At 40.9% G+C, this 13,410-nt stretch overlaps 1 protein-coding gene across 1 annotated transcript in view; it reads left to right on the top strand.

Annotated features, from left to right (window-relative positions):
* The window catches only part of LOC128109642 (zona pellucida sperm-binding protein 3 receptor-like), a 34,692-nt gene extending 21,723 nt beyond the window's left edge, over positions 1 to 12,969 (top strand). The window contains 4 exon segments of the mRNA XM_052736828.1: positions 4,568 to 4,765; positions 5,229 to 5,315; positions 11,657 to 11,865; positions 12,548 to 12,969. Coding sequence (XP_052592788.1) covers positions 4,568 to 4,765; positions 5,229 to 5,315; positions 11,657 to 11,865; positions 12,548 to 12,757 — 704 coding nt within the window. The 3' untranslated portion in view covers positions 12,758 to 12,969.
* The last annotated feature ends 441 nt before the right edge of the window (positions 12,970 to 13,410 follow it).

Here is a 13,410-nt window from a genome sequence, read left to right as displayed (position 1 = left end):
CATTTTAAATGGAACAGAGAGGTAGAAAGAATTTTTTTTCCTCAGAGAAGGTTTCTCTGTACAGTTTTGTTGCCTGTCCTGAAGCTTGCTCTGTAGATCAGGCTGGCCTGAGCTTGCTCTGTAAATCAGGCTGGCCTCGAACTCATAGGGAATCTGCCTGGCTCTGCCTCCCACGTGCTGGGATTAAAGGTGTGCACCACCACCGCTGGGCTGAAAGAAATTATTAAAGTGAGACTGAAACCCAGTATTGAAAACGCTAAATCTTACAGCTTTCTGTCTGGCATCTGGGGCACACAATGGAATCATCTGGGCTCCAAGGGGCATAATCTTTACAGTTTCACACAAGGGCCTCTTAGGAATTCCTTCTAGAGACTCCAACCCTATTACATGCTGACTGGTCTTAGTGACTCCCTGAAACTTCTGAACAAACCTTGCATCTTTCATGTTTTTGAGACAAGTGCCATGTGGAAGCTGCTGGTAAGTTCTACAGTCAGTCAAGGATGGAGGCTGGCCCTGTGGACCATAGCTGTTGTGGGCTAAGGCTGCAGAGGAGCCACTTGCCTAACCTGCCATTTTAGATCAGGGAACCTGCAGCTGCCCTGTTGTGTTGGCCATCTCCTCTTACATAAATTTGTGTTTTCATAAATTGGCTCCTGGGATGGGTGGGGTCTTGCTTCCAAGGAGCCTTTCCTCTTGTTCCAATGAAAAGAGTGGGGTTACTTTTAGACATTTGTAGGTAGGCACTTCCCCTGCCCGAAATTTTAAATTTGTATGTACAGCTTTCCTTGCTGCATTTCATATTCTTTTTAACATTTTTGCTTCATTCTCTCTCTCTCTTCCTTTCTCTCTCTCTGAAGAATTAATCATGTCATAGATTGAATATTAGGATGTCTTGACATTTCCTCTGCCAAAGATATTAGTTGCTTACTTATGAGTTCAACATCACTCAAGTTCTCAGGACATAAGCAGAATGAAGCCAGATTCTTGGCCAGAATAGCAAAAATGGCCTCTTGACCAGTTCCCAATAGAGCTGTTAATTGTTCCTCTCTGAAACTTCATAAACTGGCTTCCAGAGTCTGCTTTTGACGTTCTGGTTTTACAAGCCCCACCACAATGGTTCTTTAAATTCTGTTTACAGGGCTCTGGGTCTGATGGTCCAAACTCTTCCGTGTTCCTCCCTAAACCAGTTCCAAAACCCAAAGTATCATATGTTTACATTATAACAGCAAAGACCCCACTTCTTAGCACCATGCAAGGTTAGAAAAGGTTTGTTTTGACTTGGGGGAAGTCCATCGCATTGCATGCATAGTCAGGAACCAGGCAATCTTGAATGCTAGAACTCAACCTATTTCCCTTTTATGCAGCCCAGAACCCAGGGCATAGAATGGTGTTGCCCATATTCACTTCGTGTCTTTCCATCTCAATTAACCTAATGTAGATAATTTCTCACAGACACACCCAGAGGCTAGCCTTATCTATTAACTTAATCTAGATAATCTCTCACAGGTATGAGCAGAGATTTATCTCTTAGGGAATTACAGAGCCCATCAAGTTGACAGTATTAACTATTATAATTTGCCTAATATTTCTAATACTTTCTGAATAGAGTCATTGGGCTTTTCCTGTAAATATGATAATGTCATCGGTGAACAGTGATGATGACTTCCTCTTACAACTTTACATTTAAAATTTTTCTTTCATTTGCTTGCTTGCTGTGGGTAGATCTTCCAGTACTATCTTGACTCAAAGTAGTGAACGTGGGCATTTTGTCTTATTCTAGATCCTATAGAGAAATACTTCAGCTTTACTCATTTAGGATAATGTTGACTACAGGTGTATTGTATATGGCATATGGTTTTTATACCTACTTTGCTCAGAGATTTTTTTTTTGTTTTTTTGAGACAGGGTTTCTCTGTGTAGCTTTGCACCTTTCCTGGATCTCGCTCTGTAGACCAGGCTGGCCTCGAACTCACAAAGATCCGCCTGCTTCTGCCTCCTGAGTGCTGAGACTAAAGGCATGCGCCACCACCACCCGGCTGTTCAGAGATTTTTACATGAAAGTATTTTGAGTTCTATAAAAAACATTTTTCATCTATATACTCAGATTTATTTATTTCATTCTATTAATGTAGTGTATTACATTTATTGATTTGCCTGTGTTAAACCATCTTTGGGTTAACTCTCAATGGTAAAACATCTTTTTAATGTGCTGTTGGATTTGGCTTGATAGCATTTTGAGGATTTTTGTGTCTCTTTTTTCAGGGCTATTGGCCTATAACATTCGTGTTGTTGTTGTGCCTTTGTCTGACTCTGGAACGAGCATCTTATAAAGAGTTTAAAAGAACTCCTTTGGTTTCAACTCTCTTATATAATCCAAAAACTGGTCTTAGTGAAATCCCCTGGATCTGTTCCTACCTTTGATAGGAGAGTTTTTATTCCTGGCTCAGTATCATTATTTATCAGTGTTCTCTCTTCTTGACTCAATCTTTGCAAGGCACATGTATTCAGAACTGTATCTCTGTATGTGTACATTTCTTCTGTATCTATTTTCCCTGCTAAGGCAGGGAGATCACAAGTTTAAAGCCTTCTTGAACTACAGAGCAAGTTCAAGACATTTATGATGTTCTTTGAGTCAGTGGTTACCACTGGCATTTCAGCACTAGTTACCATCCCGGGTCAAGGTTTGCCATAAGTTGTGAACTGAGTCTTTATCAGTGTTTTAGCAGCCAGAGGTACTCCAAGCTCAAACTTGTCACAAATCTGCAGTTAGTGTGATGCTCGGGATGGGTGATGAGGATGATAAAGAGGGTATTCCATTCATATTGGGTCCTGAAGACTTTTATTTTTGCTGGGGCAGACCTAGAATCCTCATTCATGATCACTGGCTTGTACTTAGGTGCCACAGTTTATGCCTGAGGTGGGCAGTCCTGTAATCACCTGGCTAATGGATCACTGGATCATCCTGGAGTCTATTGCTTGCCATGACCAGCAGAGCACAACACAAGATCAGGACCAAAGACCAAGACCCATCTTCTATGACTGCCTGCTATTCCTCATTTTTGGTCAGAGAGTCTAGCAGCCTGATAGAAATGAGCTGTACTATATATTCTAACCAAGCTTTGTTTGTGTCTCCACCTGTTACCTCAGCAGTAGTGGGTGTAGCAATGGGCACTAGCTTTGGATCAAGGGTTACTGCATTCTGCCCATATTGAGTTTTATTACAGCGGGAGTTACAAAGTCAAATTTTGGTCTTACTTCCCTTATCCTACCTTCAGCAGATGGAGTCTTTCTTGATTGAAGGTTAAGGTAGGTCAAGGCTGAGAAAGGAAATTAAAAATGATCCCTTGGTCACTAAATCTGATACTAATCTAGGCCACACTGGAAATTTACACCTGAACAGACCCCTGAGAGAATGTCCTTAGGCTCATACTATGGCAGACAACAGAAAGAAAATTCTGTTGATCCCTAACTCTATCAATAGCTCCTATACATGCGTTCGTCCTTTAGAAGTCTCAGATTTTCTTTTGTCTATGGGGATTCTGTCCACAGACACTGACCTAGACGGAGGGGCCACGGAGCTCTGCCCAGTAGTGAACACTGAGGCAAACCTGGTGCTGGGTGTAGAGTATATGTCTAGTTCCCTCTCTTTCTTCCAAGTAAAAGATGTCTCTCTCCCTATTGCAGTACTTAGAGTTGGGAACAGGGGTGAGTGGCTATGATACCTGTAATTCTTTCCTCCTTTCTTTCTTCAGTGCATCTTTTCTTTTTAACTAGGCTCAAACTTATTATAATGCCCTCGTGCCAGAGTCTCCTAACTTTTGGGAAGGTACTTTTTATGTATGGCTAGTGGTTCCAGGTATACATGTAGTGATTTGAATAAGAATAGTCCCCAAAGGCATATATGCTTAAATACTTGATCCCTGGTTGGTGGAACTGTTTGGGAACAATTAGGAGGTATGGCTTTGTTGGAAGAGGTGCATCACTGGGGGAAGGCTTTGAGGTTTCAAAAGACTCACACCATTGCCAGTGAGCTCTCTGCCTTCTGCTTATGAATCAAAGTATGAGTTCTCACCTGCTGCTCCAATCACCTGTCACCATGCCCTCACTCTACCATCAAGGTCTCTAACCCCATGGAGCCATAAGTCCATTAAACTCTTTCTGTAAGTTGAATTAATCATGCTATCTCATCACAGAAGCAGAAAAGTAACCAACAATACATTTTAAAGGGGGAAGTGATCAAATAAAGACTTATTCTTCCATCTTGATACAGCCCTTTCTTTTTCTTCTGAGTCATGATTATAAACACTAAAAGTTAAGTATACTCTATTGATCAGCCCCTAGTGTTGTAATTGTTGACTGTATTGCTGTATTGCTTTGCGTTGAACATTTCTAGAATTTATTCAACTGAAACTGTATACCTATTGAGCAATTCTTCCTCTCCTCTGAAAGCAACATTCTATCCTGTTACCATGAGTTTGATTATTAATGTCTTTCATAAAGTAGAGCAAAAGCTTCAAAGGTGTCTTTTCCATATGATGAAGTATGCCCATTTCTTCGTATCTTCCAGGGATATGTTGCCCAATACCAAATATGGAGAAAATCAAAATTGTAAGTGAAAGGAGAGATTTCACTGGTATGTGCACCTATGCCTATGGAGACTATGTTTTCTATGTTTGTGGTGAAGGTGCTTCCCCTACGTCTACTGATGGAAGGAGTGCATGTCAGGAAAATGGAAAGTGGGACCCTGCAATACCATCATGTCAGGCAGGTAAGAATATTGAGGGAACTTGTCATCATCATTTCCCAGATATCCCTAGTGATTCTATGCAGTTTTATGAAGAATAATCTTCTTAAAAATCCATGAGTTTGGGATTGTTCTTCCAATAAGCATTATGCAGAAGATCACAGATATTTGCCCTAGCACCACCAAAGCTATCGATAGTTATGGATCAAGATATACAGACAGAGGGTTTACAAAAGCTTTTGTCAAAGAACATAGCACATTGAATAAAATCCTTCAGTGTTGCAGTTTGTTAATGTTCTTGCATATATTATCTGTTAACATTATGTCCAATATTTTAGTAATGTAAAAGACTGTTCCGTGAGTCTCTGTATTTGTACATCAAGGGGAAAAGAATGACTTGTATAATTATTAAATAATGAGAGAGTTTGCTATGAAGGGGAAGATTGGGTCCTAGTGACTGACATCAACTTTTCATTTCCTTGTTCTGATTCAGGCCTGCAAAACAGTCCTGCTGTTACTCTACCAAGCTTTGCAGAAACAAACTCGAGCATTAAATTTATATCTGAAAATGGTAAGATGCTGAAAATATCATTGAAGAACAATGTGAATCTTAACTTAATGATTATCTTAACTCTGAATGATTCCTTAATTCAACATGACAGTCTAGTGCACGCCATAGTTTGGGTTAATATAAAAGCAAAGTTTAAGAAGATAACTTGGGATCTAGCAGCTAATTTTGTAGAACATCATAGGAATTAGGGGTGGAGGTAAGAATCATGGGGAAAATGGTGTCCATCCATAGTCTTAAAGATCACTGTAAAGGAGAGTTAAAAGTAAGTTATCTCTGCTCTGGGGGTTGTAATTGATATAACTAATCTTCTTTCACTACTGCCCATTCTATTTCCTTCAGTCAGCACTCAAGTAGGCTTGGACTTTTTGACAGATGTGATATCTCTAGCTGTTACTCCTGGTGAACAGAATTTCTTCGTGTCTCATAATTGCCTACTCAGTATAAACCCTATGGGTGCGACTCAAGAGATACTCCAGTGGTTATCTTGGGCTCCAGATATACTATTTCCTGAACCAGTATGTACCAGACATCCTGGCTCTTCATCATGACCGTGGCTTATTACCGCACAGTATGGTAGCATTTCTCCTCATGCAAGCTGTCCCAGCAGGTGAAAAAACCAAGAGGAATTTGCTGAGAGCTATAGCTTAACTATCAGTGGACAGCTTCAGTGTCCACTGGTTGGATTGTTTTGCCTCTGACCTTAGAAAGCGTGATACCTGGTCTACTGATCTAAAGATACAAGTAGAAAAGTAAATTACGCCAATACTATGCAAATGGTTTGGTAGGATTAATTTTGAGTGGCGTGAACCATACTGGCCCTATGTTTTTCCACGTAGTAGTCACATAGCTGCACAGAGATACTGGCCAACATCCTGGAAGGTAGCATCTCTATTCTGTTAAGTGTGTGTGTGTGTGTGTTGTATGTTTATATGTATGTATGTGTATGATTCCTGTTTTATTTAATATTTGAGGTTAGCATGCAAATCAATGAGTTTTATTATGGAGCTTTTATACATTGTGTCATTATGCTTTGTCCTAATTTGCTCCCCTCTCCTTCTGTTCTCTGCCTCCTGCCTACTTTTCTTGGGCTGGTTCTGTTTTTTTCCCTGAGAGTAGCCTTGCTTTGCTTTCATGTCACAAATGTTTTGTTTTTTCCTCTTTACCCCTACCATAAGAACTCTTCCTCCCCTCTCGTGACTTCCTTTCTAGTTGCACAACTTACACACACACACACACACACACACACACACACACACACACACACACTTAAATAAAAGGAAGTCAAGTTAAAAACCACCAATGTAGAAACAAGAGAAAATAGGAATAAGCTTCCATTGGCTTTGTTTACAGAGAAGCTAGCTAGCATATGCCATGCCAAGCGGTGTGTGTGGAGAAGGATTCTACCAGGGAAGTGTCCTGAAAGACTCAAAGAATCTGGTGCAAGGAGAGCTGCAGAGCTGCAGACAGTCTGTGCTACTGAAAACCCAAACCAGAGGACAAATAGTGCAGCCACAGAAGGAAGAGAGCAGACACACACTGTAAAGGATGTGGGAGAATCTGAAACCCGAACATGGCCATTGTCCAAACTCCCCCATCCTTGTTATTGCATGGAAGAGCAGGTGCTTGGATTGTAGGACCATGGAAAAAAGCGCTTGACAAAGGCTAAACACGGCCTGTTGGGATCCACCAAGCAGAGAACAGTGCCACAGCAACCCCTAGACACAGCCCGGAGTTGAGAGATCTGCAGTGCTCATCATCGTCCCTATCCCAGTATTGTCCCATGGAGCAGGGGATCCATCCTAGTGCGTCAGCACTCAGAAGATGATGTATCATCCTGATACAACAGACCTCAAGCTGTACCGACAGTGGAGGTGCAGCAGAGGTGTGGGCAGCTGATACTCAGAGACTTTCGGCACCCCCACCCCTGCCATGGCATGGAGGAACCGGCCAGATGACAGAGGTTTTTATGCAGTGTCCTGATGGACAAAACCAAGGTAAAAGCGGGCACTGAACTTTCCCCCAACCATCAAGAAATGTTGACAGAGAACATAATACTCTTTAAATTTAAAGCTTTATTAATTTATAATAAGAACTCCCCCCCAAAAGTACACACCCATATTGACCAGAACCAGAAACTGTGCATTTCAGTGAACTTCTATACACATAGAATAGCTGTTTTGAAGCTGTGGAACCTCACCTGCGACTTATACTTTCATTATCAAATATATTTTATGCACTTATCCACCAACAGAAATTGAAATCAGTAGCTTTTCTGTCTACTAGTAATGAGCTTTCTGACAAATTTTATAAAATATCCCATTCATAATAGAAATAATATCTAGGAACATTATTGGTGAAATTATTGAGGCCACTCCACGTAGTTAAAAGGAGATTTATTTAATGGCGTAACTTACAAATTAAGGGATAGATAGGTCGTGGGGTCTGGGGAAGGTGCATCGCAGTCCAGCGGTGTTCTCTGGAGCTCTGCTTGGCCCACCTCCACCGTCCAGGGTCCCGGAACAGAGTGAGAGTGCAGCTCATCCAGATCTCAGGTCTCCAGGTGCCTCCCTTGGCCCTGCCTTGTAGGCGTGACAGTTGCCGAAGTCTCAATGGGGGTTGGAACTTCCAGATCAAAGCTGGAATGGCTACCCACTACAGAACATGGAGCTGAAGAGATGGGCCAATGGTTAAGAACCCTGTTGCTTTCTTATAGTATCTGGGTTCAGTTCCCAGCACCCTCCATAACTCTAGTTTGAGGAGGATACAAGATGTCCTCTTTTGACCTGCAGGTACCAGGCAAAGCATGTGGTTCACATAGATCCATGCACACATATGAAGTAAAATTAGTTAATTAAAAATAAAATTGAAAATATATAGGAATAAACCTAACCAAGAAGATGAAAAACTTAAAACACTGAAAAAGGAAATTGAAGAAGACATTAGATGTTGGGGGGAAAACAAACAACTTCGCTCCTGGGCTGACAGAATTAACACGGTGAAAATAGCTAGCCTCTCCAAAGAAATTTACAGATTCAGTGCAATCTTCATTAAAATTTCAATGACATTTTTTCACAGGACTTTAAAAAAATTCTAAAATTCATATGGAAACACACATGGAAATCCTACAGATAGTCAAAGTAATCCTAAACAGACCGAACACAGCCAGAGGTGTGTTATCTGATCTCAAACTGGACTACAGAGCCTTAGAGATAGACACAGCAAATATGGTGCCAGTACAAAAACAGACACATAGACCAAGGGAACATAATGGGCCCGGCAGTCAACTCATACGGATATGCACACCTCAGTTCTGACAGAAGAGTCAAAATTTATCAAGAAAAAAATCCCATTCAAGGAATGATACTAGCAGGCAAAACTGGGCAAGTACCTATGGAAGAATGAAATTAGGCCCATATTTCTCACCCTGTACAAAAGTTAATCCAATGTGGAGCAAATACCTTAACACCAGAAATGTTTAGGCAATTAAAGAAAACGATGCTGAAAATATTTCAGAATATAGATGTTGGAATTCTCCAGGAAACAACCACAGTTGTTGACAAATGAGGTTCCATGAAAATGAAAGGCTTCTGCTCAGCAAAGGAAACCATCAGCATAGTAAACAAACAGCCAACAAAATAGTAGAAAAACCTTTCCAGCCACACTTCAGATAAAGGGTTAATTTAGAAAGTATTTTTTAAAAAATGCAAGAATTAAACACTGATAAAAACAAACTTGAGTTCAACAAGTAGGCCAATGAACTGAGCAGATGGCTCTCAAAAGAAGAAATACAAAGGATCAATATGTATTTTTAAAAGTGTTCAGCATCCTTAACCATCAGGGAAATACAAATGAAAAGTATTTTGAGATTTGAGCTCACTCACCAGAATGGCTGTCATCAAGAAAACATGAAAAGTAATGCTAGTGAGGCCGGCCATAGAGACAGAGGACCTTGTTTACTATTGGTGGATGTATAAGCTACTGCGATCATTGTGGCAGTATGGAGGTTCTTAAAAATTAAAAAATATAACTAACATATGACCCAGCTAAACCACTTCTGAGCATACACTCAAAGGAGTCCATATCTTACCACAGAGATACTTGCACATCCACATTTATTGATTCCCATGGAAACAGAATCAGCCTAGATGGCCCTCAACAGATGAATGGGTAGTCAACATGTGGTACATACACACAAAGACATTTTATTTGACCATAAAGAAAGATGAAATTTACAGATCAATGTCTAGAACTAGAAAAAGTGCTGGGAGGAAACAGGCTAAGGGAAACACATTCTGTGTGTGCTCTCTCGCATGGGGCTTTAACCTGTACTTTGTATATTTATGTGGGAGTGAGCCTGAGCAGAGGCCAGGACAGTGGTAAGGTGCCCAGCAGGAGAGAACGGGCTTCAAGGGAGGAGGTAGGGAAGATCACAGGACACATGGGACATGACATGACAGTGGATGGTGAAAGGCTTGGGAGCCGAGGCTTCAAATGGGAGGGGAGGAGCGAGACGGAGGAGAGTGAACAGGGGAAGATCAATGAAAACTATGTGGAAAATGCCAGAAGGAAACCTTCTCCTTTGTATGGTCGTTGGGGAAAGGAAAAAAAAAAAAAAGGTTCAATGCATTTCCCCTACTGAAGTTGAGTTTTCCTTTGGCCCCATGTCTCCTTTTTCATACCTGTTTCTCCCTTTCCTTTGAGAATGTCTTCACTCTGTTGGTCCTATACTCCGCGTTTGAAGTAGAGAAACTGATTTCACAAGCTCACAGATGGAGGGATTTGCCTCAGGCTGTGTGATGCCTTGAGTCTCAGATGAGACTCCAAACTTTGTATTTTTTAGGTTGGAACAAGTAAGACTTTGTAGTTGTTAGTATGGAATGGAATTCACTCTTCAGTGGGAGAGACATAAACTTAATGTCCAGGGGCAGGAGGGTATTATTCGATTGAATACATCTCCTGTACTAAAGTCCCTGTGCTTGAAACATGGCCTGATGCAACAGCACTACAAAGTAAGAGGTGACTGAGCCCTGAATTGCTCACGTGCTCGTCCTGGGGATGGACCAGCTATGCCAGTGTGGGCTGTAGTACATGTGAGCTGTTTGCTCTGTTCTTTCTGGATCCTTTATTCTTTCGCACTCCCCACGGAGGCATGAAGGAACCAAATCCAAACCCTATTCCTTTAGATGTGCATAAATAGACTCTAAATAAACTCACTTCTCTGTAGATTACCCAGAGTACAGTGTGCTGTTATAGGAAGAAACAATAGACAGACACCTTCTTACTTTGAAGCATGTATGTCTGAATGTGTTGGAGGGTATGTTTTGGTTGGACTTTCTGTGTGTCTTGTATGTCTTTTCATTGGGTACATTTGCCTCCTCAATGTAACACCAGGTCCACTAGCAATGCATGGAAGACAGAGTTCAAAAGAATAACAGCAATATTTTCTGTTGATCAAAGCCTACCTAAATTTTACCTTTTACCTATTTATTTGATAACATTTAAGATATGAATGGTAAACTTGAAAAAGCTGGCAAAAAATAAACATTAAAATGAACACTAGTTTTCTTTCCTTCCTGAGCCTTAAAAGCACAGACAAGCACCGTTGCCAGAAGCAGCCACTACTATTCAGTTGTTCTGTCTTTCTAGAATACTTAGAGGCTAGACTTGATAACTTTGATCTAAGAATCTACTTGTGCCTCTAGTAAACTTTCCACGACAACCTTCATTTCTTTCCAAGTATCCAAGAAAGAGGGATCTCAAGGGTTAACACATAGTTCATAAAGTGTTGCAAATTTCCATTGAAATCTTATGATGGCCACCATCTTTTCATTGGCCTTTCTGTGTCTGTGAGCCGATGATGCTCCTGGTGGATAAGCTGATATAAAGTGAGGGTGAGGTAAGAACCTGACTGCCTCTTCAGTGTCCTTGGTTCCTGCATCATTTTTGTTAGCGACCAAAAGCCACTGTTCTGTTGAACCCTGCAACATTAAAAGGTGAGAACAATGAAAAGCACATCCTTAGCATCATGCATTCATTCAACGCTGTGGGACAGAAATGCAAACATTGGTTCTAACACTTAAAAGTTACATGAGACTTAGAGAATTAACTTTCTCAGTTTCATGGTTGGTAAAAATGTTAATAACAATAGAAACTAATTCATAGAGGTATTATAACAAAATTTATAAGGCAACAAAAATTTAGCAAATAGATATACATAGTACTTTTATCAATAGGTATCAGGACTATTATAATTATTATTGAAATCAGTAAGTTTTGCAGAACTTGAATGCAAGTATATACAAAGTTTCTCATTTTCATTGTCTAAATTTGACACCACTTAGAAGAAGAAAGCACAAGGTATATTCCCGTTAAAGCTGTGTGCCCCAAACCAGTGATCTCACATGGAAACCTGTCTGTGGATAAAGCTCAGTATGCTGAAATGGAAAACATCACTGTTCATTGTGATACTGGATATACCATAGTTGGTCCCCCAAACATCGTTTGTTCGGAAAACAGAACATGGTACCCTGAGATACCCAACTGTAAAATGGTGAGTGGCACAATTTGGGGACCTTCTATGATGTCACCCTTAAATATAGCAATCTCTTCCCAAGGCTCTGTCCCAGACTATGACGGTGTCACTTGACAGCTATCAGATACCTGGTTTACCAGATATACACTTAAAACCTTGAAGCATCATAGTGAGATTGAAGGAGTAGGTTTTTCTGCTCTATGCCTGGATCCAGAACTTTAGAATTGAGGATTTCCTAGACCTAGTGCCCTGACCATAGCTTCCCATGTTTGTGGTCTGCATACTTTTGCTTTGCTTCTGGAGCATTTCAGGACTCCCCCTTACCTATCCTTATGGGGCTTCTCTGGATCCTCGGAGCTGTGTCTTTTCTTCAACTACACTTTTCTGCTCTCCAAGAGCCAGATGTAGTGGCGTATACCTATAATCCTAGCAACAAGGAGGTGGGCATAGAAGGGTCCTAACTTCAAGTCTTTCTTAGGCTGCAAAACCCTGTCTGAAAACACCACACACACACACACACACACACACACACACACACACACACACCTCTCCTTCGTAGTGTGGCCTGCATGTGAACACCTACTAAGGATGCAAAGTCTCCTGATTTTCTTATGTCCGTCAATTATATTAAGCTCACTTTTGCCAAGAATCCCCCTCAGGCTGCACCCTCCCCCAACTTCTTTCCTTACATTCCTTGTAGACGGTCCTTGAACACTGCAGACCAGTGACTGAAGGCAAAAAACGCTTGCAGTGCTTCTCAAACCCAGAAGATGTGAAAAACGCCCTGGAGGTGTACAAACTGTTCCTGGAGATCGAAATACTAGAAAGGGAGAAAGAGAAGTGGACACGAACCCACAGGAAACCTTCGAAATATGTGAAAATTAAGGGGCCATTCAGGCCTTTTGGTTAATGTACAGAATCTCCATGCAGCAGCTGTTCTGATTGTTAAGCACCACCACTCCTGTTAAAGTTTCTGAGCCAGAAGAACTTAGGTGGTTTTTATGTTTTATTTTTTGAAGCTATGTCAATGATGATTATTGGCTAGCCATTGTGGTTCAATTGTCTACTTGGCTTGGCTTGACTCCCTGTAATGGTTAAATATAAACTATTAAATACCAAATATTTGTGTTATCATTCTGTTTAGTATGTTGCATCATTATGACATACCCGGTACACAAATTCACTAACGTGTCTGTAGGTAATTTTATCTCTTCTTTATTTTCTACATTGCAAAGAAAGCACCTCAGACTATCCTAACCCCATTCCTGCTGAATTGTCACTGAATGCCATGACACTGTGTCTCATGAGCCCAGCACCTGCCAGTTCTGAACCTGCAGAACTAGATCTGAATTTAAGGAACGTTATTCTGGAAGAAGAGAACCTTACCGGGCTGCAGAGATTCTTTGGTGCCCCCTTCTGGTCACTTTCCACACTAACAAGGACTTGTAGTTTCCCTTGAAAGCAAATTGGTTTTGTATGTTCCTCCACATTATAGAAATGAAATCAGATATATATCAATATGTCCTGGTTTGTTTGTTTGTTTTTGTTTTGTTGAATTGACAC

Source organism: Peromyscus californicus, unplaced genomic scaffold (genome assembly GCF_007827085.1).
Source record: "Peromyscus californicus insignis strain IS unplaced genomic scaffold, ASM782708v3 Scaffold_14__1_contigs__length_90479793_seg_2, whole genome shotgun sequence".
NCBI lineage: Eukaryota > Metazoa > Chordata > Mammalia > Rodentia > Cricetidae > Peromyscus > Peromyscus californicus.
This window is presented reverse-complemented; position numbering and strand designations above follow the sequence as displayed.